Source organism: Coturnix japonica, chromosome 12, assembly GCF_054131305.1.
Source record: "Coturnix japonica strain WE chromosome 12, WE-NBRP24, whole genome shotgun sequence".
Classification (NCBI taxonomy): Eukaryota; Metazoa; Chordata; class Aves; order Galliformes; family Phasianidae; genus Coturnix; species Coturnix japonica.
In genome coordinates this window covers 15,580,082-15,598,803 of record NC_140674.1, presented here as the reverse complement: position 1 = coordinate 15,598,803, position 18,722 = coordinate 15,580,082, and the positions used below count along the sequence as shown (strand labels likewise).

Below are 18,722 nucleotides of genomic sequence, written 5' to 3'. Positions count from 1 at the left end.
GTTCTTCCTCAAAAGGAACGAGCAGAGCCAAGGAGAAGGTTTTTGGGGCTCTTTGGGACATGGAGATCTTCAGGCCAAATTCTGTTCTGAATTATGTTTTATTATTTCAGAGTAACTTAACTTTGGTAGGGCCAAGCCAGGTGGTAGCCATTGTCGACACAAATTGCAGTACAGTTAAATTTTTGTTTGAAAAATTCCAATATTTTCAAAGAATCATAAAATATCCTGAGTTGGAAGGGACTCGTAAGGGCCATCGAGTCCAATTCCTGGCTCCATGCAGGACTACCCAAAAAGTAGACCATATGTCTGAAAGCATCATCCAAACACTTCTTGAACTCTGGCAAGCTCGGTGCTATGGAACTTCTCTGGGGAGCTGTTCCAGTGCCCGAAACTTGAGAGAGGATGAGGAGAAGAATGTTGATATGCTGATGTTTTTTTCTTGTGTGGGTATGGAAAGTTCAATACATACCGCCCAGCGTTATTAAGGTAGGATGTGTCAGTTGAGTTTAGCATCAGGACATGTCAGGGATACAGCTCAATTGCTTCACGAGGACGTGTGGGAACTGGCAATTTTAAACTAGGGTTGACCCCAATTGAAAATGAAATGTTTGGTTACAGCTTAAAAAAATAATAACGATACAATGAAACAATTGTCTTTTTATTTTTCTGTTGGAAAAAGTCGTTTTCTAACATTTGGTAGAAAACCCCCCACAGAATAGACTTGTGGCCTGAAGTCTCATTCACAATGAAGCTGGTGGGAATTTTGCTGTTAACTTTCACAGAGCCAGGATTTCACTGAGGTTTCTGTTGCAGCAGGAGGGGTTGTGTGGCCCTTCATTTGGAGGCATTAATCTAGCTTCAAAGCCTCTTGGCTCACTTGAGAAATAAAAAGAGTTCTTATGCATCTCATTGATTTGTCAGAGTTCTTGCTCCATTGAACATAACAAGGTTTTGTCTCTATTACAGAGGGCTGGAAGGAGCTTTATCAGTATTTGCTAAAAGGGAGACCAGTAATATGTTCTTCTAACACCAGCAGCAGAAAGGAGGGCAAATGTCCAGGCTAGAGCTTTGCTGGGCTGTGTTCAGAACATTGCTGTAAAATGTTCGTTCTCTGAAAAGGAATCACTGCAGGTTCCAGATGTAGGTGTTTACAGTGGGACCATATTTCTGTTTTAATGTAGTGCTGTGCATCATGCTGTCTCTGTTTGCTTGGTCCCTGTGTGCGAGATGATTCACCTGCTGCAGAGTTTTTCTGTCTGTATAGCTGATTTTATTAACCCACAGAGAGGCCTATTTGGAAGCTGATTTTTCATGCCAGACTGAGGTCCCACTATTAATAATGTTTCTGAGTCAGGAGCAGTTCGTGCCATTGCTTTGTTACTTCTTAACCTGAGACAAAGGCTCAGCAGTAGTGAGAGAGAGAAGAGAAAGTGCTGGAAGAGTCAGAGTTGCAGAGAAAACAAATGTTTCTAAGCAAAAAGGAGTTTACTTTTGTGAGCAGTTTTCATTTGGAAATTTGCTAAAATGCTTTTGCAGTGCTTTTTGTAAGCAACATTACATGAAAGTGCAGTTAATTGTGGACTGGACCTGCCCCACTTGGAGTTAGGGCTCACTGAGTTTAGCCAATAGGTTTCACTGCACCAAGGACAGTAGCAGTAGACACAAAAAGCAGCGCTTTTCATGGAAAACATGGCTCCGTGGTTTCAAAAGCACCATGTTCCCAAAGAAGGGCCAAGTTTTTCCAAAGGGCTGAACACCAGGAACTCCTGCTGAGACAGATGGCTGAGTATTTCAAAAGATTGTGCCATAAGAGCTGGCTGGAAATTGTCTATTCTCTTGTTTTTGACAGGAACTTGGGTCTTCTATTAAAAATAATAATAGAGCAGAATGGGCAGATTTCCTTTCAGCCTTCTATTTTTACGTGTAAGTCTTACTTCTTTTGGTCAGAGAAATTCTCACTCCTGTGATACGTTACTGTGCAACTTGCTGTGCTATGAGAGCGATATGATAGCAGCCCTGTGGAGAAGGGCTTGGGGGTTCCATCCCTGGTCCTCAAGGCCAGGTTGGATGGGGCCCTGTACAGCCTGACCTGGTGGGTGGCATCTCTGCCTTACCCTCCTGGATGGCACCATTCAGGGTTGGGAGCGCTCAGCCCTGTGGAAGTCAAACTGTGTTTGTATGTAGCTGGATACACAGAAAATGGGTCAGGGAACTTGAGGCTGTTTCACAAAAATATGTGCATTAAGGTTTCCATGGTTTAACTCTCTCATCTGTAAAGTGGAAGCGATTCTTCATCTGCAGCAAAGGGCTTATAAATCTCAGTGTTTATGCATACAGTTTTGGAGAAGCAGAAATTAAAAAAAAAAAAAAAGAAATAATAAAAAAAAAATCCTTCTTTTCCATCTGAATGTCTCAGAGCTCTTTTAAACTGTTAATTAATTGAGCAATCATAATGATGTGCCTGTGGGGATGAAGGGGGAGGAATAATTTACAGGTGGGAGAAATGAGGCATGAATGACTTCCAGCCTTACCTGTGCCATGCTGTTAGTCTGTGTCAGATCCAGACAAATACCTTCTGTCCTGTCTCCTTTTGCATCTGTGATAAGTGGCTGGGAACACCAGCTTCTTCCCCCCTTCCTCCTCTTCAGCAGATATCTCATTTCCTTATTAGCAATCTGCTGCTTCATTGTATGTACGATGAGTCCACATGGCCCACATCATCTGGGGAGCAGGTTTGGAAGCTGGGGCATTTCTCCAACTCCCAAGTGCCAACCTGTGAGTGGGACAGGGCCGAAGAGTCATTTCTACTGCACAGGAGAAAGGGAGCCAAGAGATGGAGCTCCTGGGTGCTCATACAGCAACTTCCCATTCTGCTCTGTCTCCCTCCTCCTCAACCTACGTGCAGCTGGATTACAATGTGTCATCCTCCCACAGTAATTTGGGTTTTATATTTGCTGCCCTTTTCTATCTTTGCTGAGTTGGTGGGACGGGTGCGGTGAAATATTGCTTAGGAAAAGGTCCACCACAGTTTCACCATCAGTTTGGCTGGGAGTCCTGTTTAAATGTAGTTCTTAAGCACAGCTGTGAAACTCATGAAGATGTCACATTGGTTGCTCACACAGCAACCTTTACGTCCCCCTGGGAAGGCAATAAAAACAGCAATAGTGAACAGTAACAGGCTGTTTGCCTCATTCTCCTGGCTGCTCCTTGTCATGCTCCTGCAACTCAAGACATGAAGTTCTTCTAGCCAACCTGGTTCCAGACTGTATCTCCCTGTCAGTTATTCTTATGTGTAGAAGAAAGGAAAAATACTGATATAATTTGCTGCTCCCTGGAACACCAGGCTTTTTATCTAAATGACAAGGCTTACAGTTACCTTCAGCCATAGCTTTTTGAAGCATTTTTACTGGACAGCAGTGATAAACCCTCTGGGAAAAAACAGCGGTAAGTGTTGGCCCGTGATATACATTTTGTACTCTTCTTTATAGTAGTGTTTGCTATTCCTTTTTATTTTATGTATCTTGTGAAAAATGTCTTGTAAAGCTACTACCCCATATGTGGTGAATTTAAGTCTATTGATTTCTAGCTTTCCTAATTGCATTTTACAGACCCCTGCCGCACCTGGGACCGGTGCTTGAAAAGCCCTTTTTAGTGAAATGGATTGTCTTCCACAGGTCACTGACACGCCATATTCTGCTTCATCTAAATTAGCCAACCTCCAGTATGCTCTGATCCAATCCCAAAAGTAAAGGGTGTGTTATCCGCAGATGTAATGCTTACACATAAATTTCCCATTGAGCGGTTCCTGGAAAAGGAGATGAAAGCAGGTAGAGCTTGACCCTGCAGTTCAGCGCACATGCAGTCAGGGACTCAATGCCTGCTAACAGCTGGCTTTTCTGCACCTCGGCAGGTGATGGAGTTCCCACCAGTTCAGGAGCCCACTGCCAATGGTTATCGCATGCTGTTGTGAGAATTCCCATCAGTCAAAAGTGTCTCATAAATAATTTAGAGGAAAGCAATTAGCACACACAGCTGTAGCTGTTTGCAAAGTCACAGTCATACCTGCCAGGGCAATCTGGAAATGGAAATTTCAAAACCTTTTTTTAAAGTCACCAGAACAGGCGAGCTAAGAGTGAGGGCTGGTGGGCAGTTGTTGATGAGTAAGGGATAATTGCATTTTCATGTCTTTTTATGAGTAACGAAATCCAGGATAGAGAATTTTAGACTGTTTTGCATATTGGGAAAGGACTCAAAGTGATGCATAGTTTGAAAAGCTCCATCATCAAGGCCTTATCCTTCCAGAGGCTCTGCAGCTCACTCAGCTTCAGAGTAAAGAGAATAAGCTTTATTAGATACTTGAACATGCCTTTTAAAGGCATCATCTGGTTAATGCTAGTCTATATGTATCAGCTGTCCAGGAAGGACAGGCAGGAGGAAAAAGAAGAAGGTATAGCATGACATCTCTCATTTGGGTATGCTTACCTTGACAAATTGAAAGGAGTAAATTGTTTGAGAACTTCTGAGTCAGGATAAGAGTGTTACCCTGTTAGAATCCCAGGCAACTACAAAGGAAGTGTGACTGCAAGGTTTGTTTGAGCAGGTGAGCTGCAGGAAGAGGATATCCATAATAAACCTAGAGACAGCAACAGAGTGAGGAGGGAACATGTAAATTTATGTTTGGATGGGGTTAGAAGTCAAAATCATCATGACAAACCGATCCTTGTAGTTCAGAAGGGGCCAGCTGGTAGCAGTCAGAAGAAAACAATAAAAAGCTTTAGAAAACAGGAGTTCCAAAATAAGGTCAGGTTGTTTCATCTGAATAGAGAAGGCCAAACAATTGTAGAGGTCTTCCACTAGGTAAAAGGTGGCTTCAGGGAGGGTGGGAATAAGTTGTTCTCCAATCTGAATGAACTACACTAAAGTTAAAGCAGGGAAGACTTACATGTTGGTAAAATCTTCCTAATAGAAAGGAGAAGGAACTCCTGAGGTTGTCTGCCAGTGCAGCCTGGGGAATCTCCAGTATCAGGTGGTCAGGAATCTGGTAGGTGTTACTGATCCCACTCTGGGACAAGGAGATGGACCAGATAACTTTGCAAGCTCTGCTGATAGCTGTGTATTGCCATGTCTTTTCCAGTTGAGGGCCCAGAACATTTTTATTTCTACAGGATCCTGACCTTGGGTAGGAAATTATTATTCCAGTTCTACAAAATGGGAACCAAGTGACAGGATGTTGCCAAATGAGGATGTCCCAGTCCCAGACTCTGAGGTTCCTTCCTCTTCCTAGGAGGAAGTTTGGCACTGTATTGTTCAAAATGCATTCAAATGCTTTTTGTTCATTTCATGAATGCTGCAGAACAGTTCAACGTGTGCTCAAAGACCAGCTGAATTACAGTAGTTGGGAGTTGCAATTTCTAGCAGTGGCACATAGAGCATATTATTTTTCTCTGTGCTTCTCCTGTGCAAAGGTATGCCATAATTCCTGCTGTTCCCTGCACCATCTGACCTCAATCAGGATGCCAACATCTGGCCAAGAAGCTGGTATGGAAGCTTGAGGAACTGATTGCTGTTTCCCAGCGGTCATGGCCTCCAATGAAGACTTTTACTGGTGAGTCTTAGTCAGTCACCAGAGGCTATTCACAAACTACATGCTGGACAGAGAGCCCTGCAGTCAATCCAAAGGCTGCTCCTACAGCTTTTCTCCTTGGCCTTTCAGAGGCAATTAAAGCCTCCTATTAATGATATTAATTGCAATCTACCTGGAAATCCTATACAGCAGATTTTGTTAGACTGCAATGAGAACATTATGGCTGTGCGTATGTCTGAACTAGACGATGAATAGCCATCTTGTCTTTTGTTAAGATATTCATGTCTTTCATTTTCTTATTTATTTGGTTTACTAATACTAATTACGTTTTCTGGAACAGCAGATGGATAATTATTCAACTGCCAGAACTACAGGAACTTCAGAAATCTTTACCAAGCCTCCAGGTCACTGGGGTATTTGGATTTTGTCTTATTTGTTAATCCATCCTCATTCCAATGTAACAGCAGCTAGCTGTGATTGGTGTTTGCCTCTTCTTAAGCTGATCTTGGCCAACCTAGCACATTTTAAAAGATCCTAGATTGCATTATATGATGGATCGCAACAAAATCACTGTCAATGAAAGTCCCTGGGAATGTTTACAGTTACCCTTCTTGAGCCCTGATCTTTGTAACATTATTCCAGGTATGGACTGACAGTGCTGCAGTGCAGAAATGTCAAAAACAACTCAAAATCTCAACTAGGTCAAATAAGAGTGAGTCAAGATTTGTGTCTGGAATGATACGCATGGTGTTTTCTTAAAGCAAGAAAATATTTATTGTGCAGGACAGAAATGAACCTGTGCTCTTGGAAGGGGCTTGTCTGGCTACAGGGCTCGGCTGGGCTCAGCCAGCAGCTGTGCTCAATGTGAGGGTTAAGCATCATCCTTCTGTGTCCACCTAGTAAATGGAGAAAGAGTGGCTTCTCCAGCTAGAGATTCCTCTTTAAACTAGATAGGATGGCTTGCCACCGGAGGGGCATGTACTTTACAGTTCACTAAAGAAGTCTAGGCAGGAAGGTTGTACAGGGTACAGAAATACTGCAGGGTTTTGTTTTGCTTAAGTTTTTGGGTTCCTGCAGGTATTGGAAGATACGTGGAGTCCTTTAATGAACAGTTTTCCATCTCAATGCTCAGCCATTAGCAACAATCTACGCTCTTAAACTTTTGTTTGTCAGTTTGAAGTTCAAGTGTTTGCAGTCATTAATGATGGGCCAGCCACACCGGATACCTTTCAAATGCCAACAACTGATGCTTCGAGCTAATAAGGCTGGTTACTCACTTGGGACTCAGCCCTGCACAGGAATTTCTCATCTGACATTAGCAGTGTGTGAGAATTCACATTTGTTTTGAAGGTACTCACTATATAGAAGGCTTTTCCACTAAGAGATTTAGCTCCATTTGCCGTGAGATGTGGCTTTCTCTGTAACTTCTCCAGGGACTGGAAGGAAAAAGAGGTTGCCCCTGAATGCTTTTACATCCCTCTGTGTGGTCAGGGTGCTGTGTGCCTGGCTTTGAAAATGACTGAAGGACACAGTATGAACTGATGTCTCTGAAGCAGAGGGGATACCAAGGACTGGTCTTCTGCCCGATCGCTTGAAATTCCCAGATCAAACCATGCCTGTCTCTATCACTCAAAGGTTCCCAAACTGGAGTGGCCCCTACTTGGGGTTCAAGTATGTCCCCTTTCACTTGTGACTTCAACTCAGAAAATAGAGAGACGTCTCAATAACAAATTTGTCATCACAAATGCTTTCTGTAAGCACCAAGTCTCCTGCTAAATTGCTTGCATTTTCTTCCCTTGGAGTAATTTCTGAGTAGAGATAAGTCAGCTATTTTGTTTGTCAGTACTAATTTGAAATGGCAAAGTTCATTATGTTTCAAAAGCCTCAGTTATAACAGACTGGCTCCAGATGACATTGCGTCAATGTCTTGGTGGTACACTGGGAAAGACTGATACCCTTGCAGATTTCCATTTGAACTCCCCATTTCATCTTATTCTCTTCTAGTTGTTTAAAATTCTTTCAGGCTAAGAAAAATGTATTAAACACAATTCCCTTCCGCTGACCTGAAAATATGTAGAAATGCCCCTACAGCACTTTCCTTTCTCTTTGAAGATCATCTCAGCTTCTCCAGCCTCTCCCGATAATGAAGATTTTTCACTGTTGGTAACATCCTTATTTCTTTTCCACACTACACATTCTTCTTCATGGACAATTGCAGTGCTGCAATGACTGCAGCTATATGCTGCTTTACAGAGTTTGGCAATTACAATAACAGTATCTTTTGGGAAGGTGATTATCAAGTCTCTGCTGCAGGTTTTTGCCCCTTTTTCTTTCAGCTCTTAACAAACGCAGTGACAGTGTTGTCTTGTTTATTCCTTATTCCATTTCACTCTTTTGTTTCTGACGAAACACCCCCTCACAATTCAGTGTAAGTGAAAGGCAGTGTGGCATCAGAAGGAAGTCCCTCGTTTGGCTGCCAAGCAAAAGACAGAATGTACTAGTAGGATGCTGTGCATCAGCACTGCTTCCAGATCCTGCCCTCCGTGTGTCACTGTTAGAGAGAACACAACCAACACGTTTTAATGAAGAATATTGACAGTTGGCTGGAAGAAACCACATTTATTCTTTCTGTTAAACAATTTGCACTGACATAATTTCTGCGTTTTAAAGGGTGGTTGGATTCCTGCCTTGCCCCTCCAGCCTTGACCATTTCTACCTCCTGCCCCAGTGCCCCCACACAGCTCCAGAGGAAAACTTTGGGGTATTGCTGCCTTTTCCCCCTTCTCTTTTGTTCTTTTTTTTTTTTCTTTTTTTTTTTTTTCTCTTTCTTTTTTTATTCTTTTTCCACCCCAACCCCCCATGTAGATCAATTCAAGCATTCATTTGCTAGTGAGCTTCACAGCCAGTAGTATTGGCATACCCTGAGGGAAGGCAGAGGGGAACAGAGAAACAGGAGTGAAAAAGAGTGACTGGAGGCAGGAAACTTCCCCAGCTGGTTCCCTTGCCTAACTAAACATGCAGAAGTGTACCTGGAACCAGCTTTTAATTAACTGGCTGAGCAGCAGCCCCCGTGTGCTGCAGAGCAGTGCAGACACCTGCCTATTTTCTGTTTCACAAGTGGGCTCTGCCTGGTGCCATGACAACACTGCCCGTGGTACCTGGAGTAGCGAGCTTAAATATAGTTTGTACGTGGTCATAGTGAGCTCTGGTCTGAGCAGTGCAGACGTACAGCAAGATGCAATTACAGAAGTATTCACATCCAAAGCTAAACACTGTTAAGGGCACCTTCCTTTCACTGCAATCCCTTTCATAGTTCTGTGTGGGGCCTCTTGACTTCAATCCCCTTGCTTTCAATTCTTACCTGCAGGGCAGGGAAGCAGCCCTGTCTGTGTCCTGCAGAGCGAGATCTGAGAAGCACCAGGTGTGGGAACTCATTCCCTCTGTGAGCAGCAAGAAATGTTTGGATCTCAGCTGCTCCCACCTGTTTGAGGGCAGACATCAGTGGCACAGCTGAGCTCCCAGGCTGTGGCTTGTCATCCCTCAGCACCGTGCACCTTCACTTCAGCCACTGGCCGAAGAGGTCTGGGCTGTTCTGCCTTGCATGCCAAGTGGACTGGGAACAGAAATCTTTTCTGCTCTGCAATCTGGAAAAGGATTTTGGAGGGAAGGACAGCTGTTGAAATCCTCGGCAGTGTTATAACTATGCAAGTATGGATATTTACAATTTAGTTGAGTAAATGTGCAAGTAGGAGTGGTTTTTGTACATGAAGAGTTGACTGTATTTGTATAATTGGGTCTTGGTCATAGAGAAGGAACTGGAAAACTCACCCTGAAGCGATGGAAATATCAGAGATGCCCATTCAGGCCCACACCTCTGCTTGAAGTTCCCTAGAATGAATTGTGCAGGACATGGAGCACACTCTACACCAGCCATGAGGTGCCTGCTCTGAAGTGTTTGGTTTTTTTTTCAGTGTTTGTTTTTAAACCAGGTCGCTGGAGACCCAATGCAGAGGTTTGCTGCATGTGTTCATTACATGGCCAGCCCTTGCTTGAGGTAACCAGGATGCAGTGAGATGAGCAGCTGGAAATTTCACAGACTCTTCAATGAGTTTTGCAGCTATCAAACAGCAACGTGGGATCACAGCCGAAGCCCTCTTGCTGTTTCAGAACTGCTGTGTAATACAGTAAGCCAGCGCAGTACACAACTGTAGTGATATAAAGCTTAATCTGTATCAAGTCTATTGAACTGAAAGTGTGAACACTGCTTTTGTTAACTGAAGATACAAGTCAGCGCTTAAATTTTAGGAGATTCACCCCTGAGATATGCTGGAGTGATCTTTTCTTATCAAGAGCTGCCGTGTGCTCATCCTTGGCACATAGGGCAGTTGAGCAGGGCAGCACAAAGCAGAGCTGCTCCAAGCACTCCAGGTTTTCGGTCTCAGCTGGGCAGGGCTGGAGGCACAGGGACCAGGTTGTGCTGACAGAATGCTTCCTCACAGAGCACTCGGGGGTATTTCTGTCGCAGTATTGCTTCCTTCACACCCCTGATAATGCTCTGTTCTAGGATCAGCCTCATGAAACGTCAGTCTTGCTGGAGCATGGCCCAAAGAGTAGCCAGCACTCCTTTGTCCACAGCTGCATTCAGCTTAGAGTTCACTTGCTGTGAGTGTATCTTTTTTAAAGCCTGTTTTCTTCATTGCAATTTAAAACAATCCTTTCAATGGCTTTAATGGCAAGTATGTGCTGAGATGTAAAGTTGTTTCTGTCAGTGCAGGCTCTCCATCTCAACTCGAAGCTATGGAATGTGCTTTTGGAGTAGTCCTTCATTTTATCCCTATTCAGACACAGGAAAGTAGGCAGTGACAACAAAGAAATAAAGTACTTTTTCCTTCTTAAGCCCCACCAGTTTAATAATCTTTTGCTGAGTTCCTGATGCGGCTGTTTGCATTCTTGGGTGAATTCAGACCGACTGTGAGCAGCCTCCAAATAAAACATGGGCCTATGAAGCTTTACCTTGGCTGTGCTGGTGCTTGTCTGCACGAGATGCAGAGCAGCCAACTGGTTCAGCTCAAGCTGCACGTCCTCTTCCAGCAACTGCTTCCCATCGAGCTCACTGCTGCCCGAATTAGCAGGGCTGTTCTTCAGCTCACGGAGGCGATTTAGTTCTGTGTTTGTGTCGATGATCAATGAAGTCAGGAAGCTGCATTTACAGAGTGTTCAAAAGCCCTTTTATTCTGCAAGAATCAAATCCAGGCTTCCGTTAAATGCAGTAAAGCCTCCCATCATTAAAACACTGAGGCTGCAAGTTTGGCCACAAAAATGTTACAGCCGTGCAGTTGGTATTCAGTCCTTTCTGCCCGCATTGCCGACTCTGGCTTTTACTTATTTATTACATTTTACACGTCTCATGTCTTTCGTGCATTCCATAAAGCCACCGTGTTTACAGGCATCTTATTCATCTGTGAACCTTACCTTCCAGTTGTTAAGGCCTCGTGGTCAGAGGAAGCATAAACATGCAATAAGGCTGATCCTCACAGGCAAAGCCAGAAGGCTCGTAAAAACCCACATTTCAAAAGTGAAACCATGATTTTTTAAGAGGATCTCATGAACTCAGGCTCCCATTTATGTGTCCCAAGTGCCTGGAGCAGATGGCACCCATGACTGCTTGGGCCAGGCTGTGCTAAGAGCAGACAGTGCTGCAGTGAACAGGGAGGAACCCCCCTTCCAGTTGCTGTGCTCCTGCTTTGCTGTCACAGCCCCAGCCCTGCACCACGCACCCTATTTACTGTGTGCTCCACAGAGGCCAGAGGACTCGTCCTGTTGCCCTGGAAGCACTCAGCCCCTCTTGGCTGGATTTAGCTGCAGGAAGAGCGCACTGCTGCTTAGGAAAGCGTGTGTTTAATGAGTGCTGGCCTGGACGCTTCTCAAACAAACAAATACAATCCAGCAGCTTGGTCTGGCACTGACCGTGTGGCGAGCTGCAGCATTGGCTTCTAAATACCTTTTATTATTTCTTTGTTACGTGGCCTGGATGCTGCATTGCCCACAGCACAACGGGTGTGGTGTGATGGCTGACCAGTTCCCCTCGTGCAACAGAACCGATACACGGGCCTGTTCTCAAAACCTCCTCCGTGTTTTATTTGGAGGAATTCCCCGCAACCAAGAAAAGCGTAACCTCCCCCCTGCACAGCCGGGCTGCACGGGCCGGGAGCAGCACCGCTCCCACACGGCTCGGCCCGTCCCTCGGCACAGGCCGTGCAGGATGATGTGGTGCCGTGCTGCCCCTCAGGCCGCAGCCCCAGCCCTGCCATCCCCTCTCGTCCCGGCGCAGGCGCGCTGCCGGTTCCGCTCGTGCCCCCCGCCCCGTCGCAGAACTGACGCGGCAGCGCCGGCGCAACGCGGCCGGGCCCAGCGTGTGGCGGCGGCGGAGGCGGTGGTGGAGGCCGGGACGCGGCCGAGGTGAGGCGGGGGCCGTCCGTCCGTCCGTCCGTCCGGGCGCTGCCCGTCGCGTTCCGCCCGCTGCGGGCCGGGGGCGTTGGGGCCGTGGGGTTCGTCCATCGCCGCGCGGTTCGTCCATCGCCGCGCGGTTGTTTGTTCCGCCCCGCGGCTCTCGGCCTCCTGCTGCGCCCCAGGGCTGCGCTCCGCTCGGCCCGGCCCGGCGGGCTCTCCCTGCGGCCTCCATAGCGCGGCGTGCTGCGGGCCCGGCTGTGCTGCCCTGCGGGTAGAGGTGGGTCTGTGCCCTGACCCATAGGCCTTGAGCCGCTGCGCTGCTCGCGGGGCTGGCGGCAAGGCCTTAAAGTCAGTCCGAAAACTGGGAGCCGAAAGGCACTTGTGTCCTCGTGCCTCGCTTTACTCAAGCAGTTGGGGCTTTTAATCTTGATTTATTTATTTATTTATTTCGTCACTTCCATCGCTCTGACTTTTGATAGCATTTCTCATCCGTGCTATTTAATCTGATGTACTAACCTAGTTTTGCCTAAAGGAGGATGCTGCCATAGGCAAATCATTAAAAAAAAACAACAACAAAAAAAACAAGTGCCAGCAATGAATGAAACAGATGTGCAGCCAACTGAGTGTGATATGGGGCTGGTTCCTGGCAGCCATGGAGAAGGGAAGAGGCCCAGCCTGAAGTTCCTCATGTGTGCTGTGATAACCCATGTCAGCATGGACTTTGGCAGTTTCTGTACGGCCTGGTGTTAATGTGTTGTCAGAATGTATTTCCCTGCAGTTTGTTTCACCTCGGGGACAAAGCTGAGTGTTTGGTGAGCAGCTCCCAGAAATGTGCTGAGTGGGTCAGAAAAGAAAGAGGAAAGAGGAGGCAGTTCCCAGAGCTTGGGCCTGTGTTACTTCTGCATACTGAGTAGTTTCAGACCTCCTGACCGTATCTGGTTAGTTATGGCCATGCCGTGGTTTCAAGAGAGACACCAGCCCGGCTTCCTCTTTCTGATTGTGGACTCTGTTATGGGTGGGCAGGGCCTGTCCCTGTCCCAGCCCTGTGCCCTGCCTGCTGGCTGCGGTCTGATGGCAATGGCTGGGCTCACTGCCTGCTTGCAAGAGCTGCTGCCTCCCACGGGAGTAGGTGATGCGTGCATTGCTGGTGCCCATGGAAGGCAACACACCCAAGGCTGTTTGCATTGGTTACATTTCTGATGCTCTTCAAGTGTTGTCTACATTTTGAATAGCAACACCAAAACCTGTGATGGCTCTCTAAAGATGAAGTAGAACCATAGCAGGTTTAAAGTTGGTGAGAGAAGTGAATACATTATATCTTTCCCAGTATCTGATTGCACTTAAAGCCGCAACCATGTAAGTTTTCAGGTAAGCTGTAACTATAGGATTGCAAGCAGAGAGTGCTGTTAATTGCTCTTATGAAAGTGCAACATGTATCTGCTCTGCGTTGATAACTGACTGCAGGGTCAGGGGCCTTCCATTCTGATTCGTGCAGGTGTTTTAAGCTGCTTTGATGTCATGTTGACATGTTGGTGAGTTACAAGAGCTCTTGGGATAATTCTCTGTTCTGGAAAGGGAAGTGGTGAGCAGCTCCCAGAAAATACTTTAGTCCAGAGCAAATTGATAACCAGAGTCCACTATTGATGCAAAGCTGAACTGTTCAGGGCTCTCTTTGTCCCATGCAAAAGAGATGGTGCCTTTTAATATTGGATCGGTGGCCTGTCAAACACAGCTGAAGGCTGAGGGCTGTCACAGGTAAATTTCCTTCACATGTGATCTGAGGGAGGTATGTGTGGGGGGGGCTTTTCTTAAGATCTTGCTGGCATAACTCCTGGCAGCATTCATGTGTAGCAAGTGTCTGGCTTGTACAAGCCCAGTGATTTCTAGAGGTGGAAGTGTCCTGACTTCCACAGTTTTCCATCCCTGCCGATGTAATAGGCTGAGAAATGACTTTTTCGTCAGGCCCTTACACTTTGCCTTGCTTTATTTCTTTTGTTTCACTTCCTTTCCTTTCACTTCCTTTCCTAGCAGCACACATTTCAGCTGTGCCTTTGCCTTGCTGACTTATGCTGCCAAGTAGAACCAGTGATACTCCAGTAGCACTGAGGGGAAAGTAAGTTCTTCAAGCAGCATCTTCTAGTGAAATATTTGCTTATGGATTATCTTTTGTCACTTCAAGTAATGCGGCTATTAGAGAAGGGAACTGTTTCAGCTCCTAGGCCTGGGATTAGCTGCTTTCTTGGAGGCCTTTGCTCAAGAGGGATCCAGACTTAAAACTGATTGTGTTTGGAGAGGGAGGGCAGGAAAGGTTTACTTGGATTAAATGGTTTTTCTTTTTAAGCAGAAACTTTTTCATGCAGAGAAACTTTTAATGTGCAAAAATTGGTGTATGTGCCACAGACAAACGTGAAGTGTTGTTAGTCATGCAAGTGATAATGTCTTAATCTAATTTATGATGGAAAGAGGAAGAAAAGTGGGCAGAGCAGCTTTCCTAACATCTCCCTTTGCTGCAACTCAGGCAGCTGGATTTTGTGACGCTTGTGTACAAATGAGCTACGTCGATTGTTTCTGCAATCGATTGCACTGAAACTGTGGCTCCTCTCTTCCCTCTCGATTCCAGTTTGCCTCAGGTTCTTCTTGTTGTTACTGGGAAGTGGTGGCACTGATACCTGATGTGCTGTGCTGGACACCAGCCGCCCAGCAGAAGCCCGGTGTGCACGTGGCTGTGCTGAGCACACAGCGGTTTGCTGGGTTGTTTGTTTTGCAGGATGGAAGTGTGGCTGGAAGACGCTGTCCTTGCAGCAGTGTGGTTTGGCTGCTGCTCACTGGGGCCGCTCGAGGAATGTTTTGGAGGTAGCATATATCAACAGACTGACAAGTAGAGCTTGCAGTGTAAAAGCAAGCATAAGCTGGAGGTAATGCCGAGTAATACGTTAATGTTAGAGGAGCAAGTATGAGCAAATTGGCTTGAAGAGATGCTGTGACCAGATTTCGTACGATAACTAAGTTGTGTGCTGATCCACAGAGGGTTACAAAAGATCCAGGCCCCACTGAGCATTTATACTATAAAGCTGTATGGTTTTGTGCACCTCCATTGATGGAAATAGCCCAGCTCCATTCTATGTTGGCTGGTTCTATGTGGCAGGAATAGCTTGCCTTAGTGCTCAGTGATGTTCTTTATCCTCTCAGCATTTCTGGTCCCCGTCAGCTCCAAAAGGCAAATAAGTCAAAAATTGCCTCCTTTTGTTTGTACATGAGATTAGCAGAGTGAAAAATATAGAAGAGCTTCTCAAGTCTGACTTTAAATACCTGGTTTTGCAGGTGCCTGGCGTTTCTGTTTGCCTTTAAAGTCCAGTTGGTAATGCTTTATTTTCAGCTAGATGATGCATGCTTGTCATTCTTGAGCTGGATGTGGCCATGAAAAAACTCGTGATGTTGGCCTGTATGTCAGAATCAGCTGGTTAGGGGAGGGGTCAGAGTCCATTCTGAACCTGAGACAAATACAAAGCATTCAGAAGTACAGTGCGTGTTGTACTTAGGCTAGAACAATTTGCATGAGCCATCCCATGTCATGCCTGGCTGATGCCTTCTCCTTGTGCTCTGGGTGCTTCTGCCTTTGAGCTAATGAGTCCATAACTGTGAGCTGTGCAGAGAGGATGGATGGATATTGTCATGGAGGCTTTACACTCTTGTGTAGTCTGAGATAGGGCTCGCTTTGAGGCGCAAGTTTTAGAGGGAAAAGGTAGTTTAAGGTGATTAACTAGCATTCTGCTTTGTTAATGCAAAGATAAACACTGGTTATAGCAGCTGATGGCTTTGCTTCATGGAGTGAGCTGTTAATGTAAATACAGAGGAACCACTTCACAGAGTACATAAGCTGTGTCATGCTTTATAGAGTCAGAACATCAGAATTTCTTCTGTGGCAGTACATTGCTGGTCCCTTAAGGGATAAAGATTTGTGTGAGTGTGTGAAGTGCCTTCAGAGCACTGCTAACATTTATTGCCCAGGAATAAGTGTTCTCTTTGTACAGTGGTGATGGAATCAGGTATGTGCACTCACTTGTTGCCTAACTTGGGCTTCAAAGTCCTGTTCTGAAGAAGCCTTTAGAAGCAAGTTAGTTAAATGTGCTTGCTTTGCAGCATGGGTATTGAACAAGATTTAACCTAAGGCCAGAGAGTCAGAAATTACATATAGGGAGCGTGGGCTGCATGGGGATTGCCTGTTTGTGGCTGTGCCTCAGGGGGAGGTAAATGAGATGAGCCTGTTTACACATCAAGCCGCTGCAACCATTGCTTTTTATTTTCTTTTATTTTATTTTGGTGTTTGAGAGCATGTCCTGGGGAAGGTGGGATTGTGTTTGGAGGGTAGGTGGAATTTTACATTACGTTGCCTGGGGAATTTGTGCCTGATTTTTCTACTGTTGCATCACGGTACAGATAACTGAAATCGTTTCCTTTATTCTTTCAGCTGATTTGTGAGATCACGATGAAGCAGAAATATGAAAAAACATGGAAGAAATTTGCTTTTGAAAAGAAGTCAGTTGCTTGTCCTGTCTAGAAGATGGACTGCTGGATTTGGGGAGCTCGAGAAACGCTGCTTCCAAAAGGAATTCTTCCTAGCTGAGAGGGAAGGACAGCACTCGGCTAATTGTGAGCTTAAATCACAATAAACTGTTCAGAAGTCTGCAGTGCACAAGGAGGGCACTTGAGCTCCAGAGCAGGTGGGCTCCTGATGTGCAGCTAAATGCAGAAACTTATCAAAAACCTACTGTTGAACCATAGAGCTTTCCTTACAAAAATACTGAGGGCAAAAAGTTCCTGTCCCAGTCTCAAAGCTGAAAGCCCGTCTGGAGAAGCAGTAAGAAAACTCAACAATGAATCCTTTCAGAGCGAAGATCCCTTGGACAAAGAACTAGAAACTGGCGCTCCTCTTAACAGCATCTCTAGTGACGTTCATTGTGTCTCGTGTGGTACACAGCATGGTGCTGCGTTACCTGTAAAGAAAGGTGGTTTTGTGTATGGTGGGGAGGAGAGCAATAATGGTGCGGGCAACACAGTCCTGGTAATTTTAAACAACTATAAAAGGAAATGCTGTTGCAAAAGGAGTGGAATGGAACTTGTGGCCCCTTGACAACTGTAAAGAGGTCCAAATTTAGCCATAATAATGTAAAAAAGAGATTTTTATTTATGATGCATAAGAAACTTTCTATGGTGAAGTTTCGGTATAGAATTATAAAATCCCCAAAACTTCGAGCAAGAGGCAAAACCTGCAAATTGAGAAAAATCAAGCCAAGGTGGGTGAAGAAAGTGACGAGGGACCATCGAGAAACGCTCCGGCGGGATTTGGAAGGTGGATTGTGTGATTGGTTTTCCTGCTGGAAATCTAAAAGTAACTGTCTTTGGAATCAGTACAGCTTATCAGATATGAACAATAACACACCCACATCTTCGGGTGAGGAGAACGAAGTGCCCGCATCTGAGAGTGACCACGTGCAGGACACGGCGCTGTGTGCTGAGCTGCATTCTGAGGAGCTGGGAGCTGGGGGGCAGGAAGGCAGCGCCGGCACCGTCCTGCCAGAACTGAGAGCTGGAGTTTCTCTGCAGGCAGAGACTGGGCACGAGGTGGAGATCGGCGAGGCTCCAGCAGAGGATTGCAGCTCCGATGTTCTGATCAGTGTGGTAGCAAAAGATACTGCGGTTTCGGGTCAAGATAATGCAGAACAGAGTGAGGTTATGGGTATAGATGGAATGATACTGTTACAATCCTCCTTGCAGGATTCTGATGTCAGTGACAATTTGGCAAATGGACCTTTATCCATGGAGCTGGCACAAAATGCGGACAGCTCGAACCAAATGGAAGTGGAGGGCTCCTTGAACCTGGACATTTTTAGTGCAAAGCTCCTCGATCACCCATACTGTAAGAGTCCTCTTGAGGAGCCTCCACCAGGAAGCACAGGACTGAAATCAGGAACTCGGAAGGGAGGCAAAAAGAATGGTCAGAAAGCTTCCCGTGTGGCTGATGAGCAGTTGGCAGCGTGGCTTTGTGGTATATCTTTTTACACATCTTAGGGCTTGCTTCCAAGAGTTCCTGAAAACTGCTGGATGTGTTGTGGAGTTTAATGTTGTTTTAATTCCTTTGTTAAAATGGCTTCTTATTTTGAGTTGGAAGAGGTGCTGAGTGTAATACTTAATGAAATGAGGGTTTAGAGAGGAGAGCTGTGTGAGTGAAGGCCAAACTGATGCTTAGCTGGCAAGGTTTTTGAGGAATGGTTGAATAGTGCCTCTGATTTTAGAGAATGCAATGTGATTTGGTTGGGGTCTTTGGGAAAAAGTATTGGTGGACATTTAAAAAGTCTTTTATCACATGGTTCTTAAACCCAATGGTGTGAGGTTAAAATATCCAGTTTTTTCATGCTTGAAAATTATTACTCTTAACTTGGTTTTTGAGAACACGCAGCACTCTGATACTTCTTTACAGTCTTATCCACTCATCTTTTGCTCTGTTGTGTACTGAAACTAAACCATGTAATTTCATTATTGCAGGTTTTAATCACGCGGAGGTTCTCTCCATGCTTGTTAGTGAAGGAGGTTTAATGAATCTTCTTCATTCGTCTTATGTTAGTTTAAAAGGGCAGGACTCGGCTTTCAGGAGTGCAGGTTTAGCAAAAAGGTTTAGGGATTTTTTTTT

General features: G+C 45.5%; 1 protein-coding gene across 11 annotated transcripts in view; it reads left to right on the top strand.

The window, feature by feature from the left end:
• The window catches only part of SENP5 (SUMO specific peptidase 5), a 129,669-nt gene that overhangs the window by 98,567 nt on the left and 12,380 nt on the right, over nt 1-18,722 (top strand). For 3 of the 11 annotated variants that reach the window (XR_014933281.1, XM_085513188.1, XM_015871707.2), the window contains exons 1-2: nt 11,953-12,043; nt 16,503-18,080. Coding sequence is in view for 6 of the 11 variants with exons in the window: in XM_015871707.2 (XP_015727193.2) it covers nt 17,123-18,080 (958 nt within the window). In the remaining 5 variants the exon portion in view is untranslated. Of the gene's footprint in view, nt 1-11,952; nt 12,312-12,385; nt 12,973-14,509; nt 14,950-15,360; nt 15,393-16,502; nt 18,081-18,722 lie in introns of those variants that run through there. The other 8 variants (XM_085513190.1, XM_085513186.1, XM_085513184.1 and 5 more) reach the window with 6 other exon arrangements.